General features: G+C 65.4%; 1 protein-coding gene across 1 annotated transcript; it reads left to right on the top strand.

The window, feature by feature from the left end:
• Nucleotides 1–4: 4 nt before the first annotated feature.
• Nucleotides 5–1,345, top strand: INTS5 (integrator complex subunit 5; the record flags this gene model as incomplete). The annotated part of the gene is made up of 1 exon (XM_009285447.1): nucleotides 5–1,345. A coding segment is annotated over one exon (1,341 nt), but the record flags the coding sequence as incomplete, so codon positions are not given.
• Between the last annotated feature and the right edge of the window lie 3 nt (nucleotides 1,346–1,348).

Below are 1,348 nucleotides of genomic sequence, written 5' to 3'. Positions count from 1 at the left end.
GGGTTTGGAAGAAGTGGTACGAGAGGTACGGAAAGTGCTGGGGGAATTCCTCCGGGCGAATCCCAAAGCTTGGGCTCCCGTCGTATCCGCTTGGTCCATCGAACTGATGGGGCAGCTGAGCAGCAAATACGCCGGCAGGCACGGCGTGCCGCACGCCTCCAGCCTGAACGAACTCCTCCAGCTCTGGATGTCCTGCGAGGCCACCCGCTCCCTGATGGAGATTTACACCCAGTGCCTCTCCGCCATGATCGGGGGCTGCCCCGACGCCTGCGTGGACGCCCTCTTGGACACCTCGGTCCAACACTCGCCTCATTTCGACTGGGTGGTGGCTCACATCGGTTCTTCTTTCCCCAACACCATCATCAACCGCGTCCTTTCCTGCGGCCTGAAAGATTTTTGCGCCCGGGGGGTTTCCCCCGCCGGGGGGGAACCCCTTTTCCCCCCGGCCGCCGACAAACGGGCGCCCAAAATCGCCTCGGTGGTGGGGATCTTGGGCCACTTGGCCTCCCGCCACGCCGGCAGCATCAAGCAGGAGCTGCTGCGGATGTTTCACGACAGCCTGGCTCCCGCCAGGGACCAGCACCAAAAAGCCGCCGTCCCTTTCCTCCTCCAGCTCGCCGTCATGTCCCCGCCGCTCCTGGGCGCCGTCTCCTCCGAGCTGGTGGATTCCCTCAAACCCAACGTCCTCAACCAGCTCCACCAGCATTTCGCCTCCCTCCCCCGCGAGGACCTGGAGAACATGGTCGGCGTCGTCGTCCGCCTCCTCTGCCAAACCTCCGCCGGCGCTTACCGCATCTTGCAGTTTTTGGTCAACACCGCCATGCCGGCGTCCGTCATCACCCCGCCGGGTTCCAGCCTCCACGACGGCGTGCGGGAAGCCTGCGACCGCGTCATCCAACTCCTCCTCCTCAACCTCCAAAAACTGGTTTACAACCGGAACGGCCCCGCTTTGACCGATTCCCCGCCTCGCCCCGTCCCTTTTTTAGACGCCCTGAAACCGCACGTCCGGGATCTCTGCGTGGAGACCCTGCGCTTGGAACGCAAGCGGTTCCTCTGGCAGCACCAGCTTTTGGGGCTCCTGGCCGTTTATTCCCCCCCTCACTGCGCCGCCGACGCCCTCTTCTTCCTCCTGACGCTGGCCCGCACCCAGGAGGAGCTGGCCCTGGCCACCCAGCTCTACGCCGTCCTCAGCTCCTGCCTCCTCGACCTCCTCCCCGCCACCGTCAAGACCTGCGTCTGCCAGATCCACGCCGGCGGCTTGCCGGCGCCTCAGATGGTTCAGCTGTTCCGCAATTTGGCTGCGGTGGTGCGGTGGGAAGGCGGCGGGGAAGGGGGAGCGGCGGCGGCC

The sequence above is a fragment of the Aptenodytes forsteri genome, unplaced genomic scaffold, assembly GCF_000699145.1.
Source record: "Aptenodytes forsteri isolate BGI_AS27 unplaced genomic scaffold, ASM69914v1 Scaffold2248, whole genome shotgun sequence".
Taxonomy (NCBI): Eukaryota; Metazoa; Chordata; class Aves; order Sphenisciformes; family Spheniscidae; genus Aptenodytes; species Aptenodytes forsteri.
Note: the sequence above shows the minus strand (reverse complement) of the source record. Positions and strands in the feature narration are given on the sequence as shown.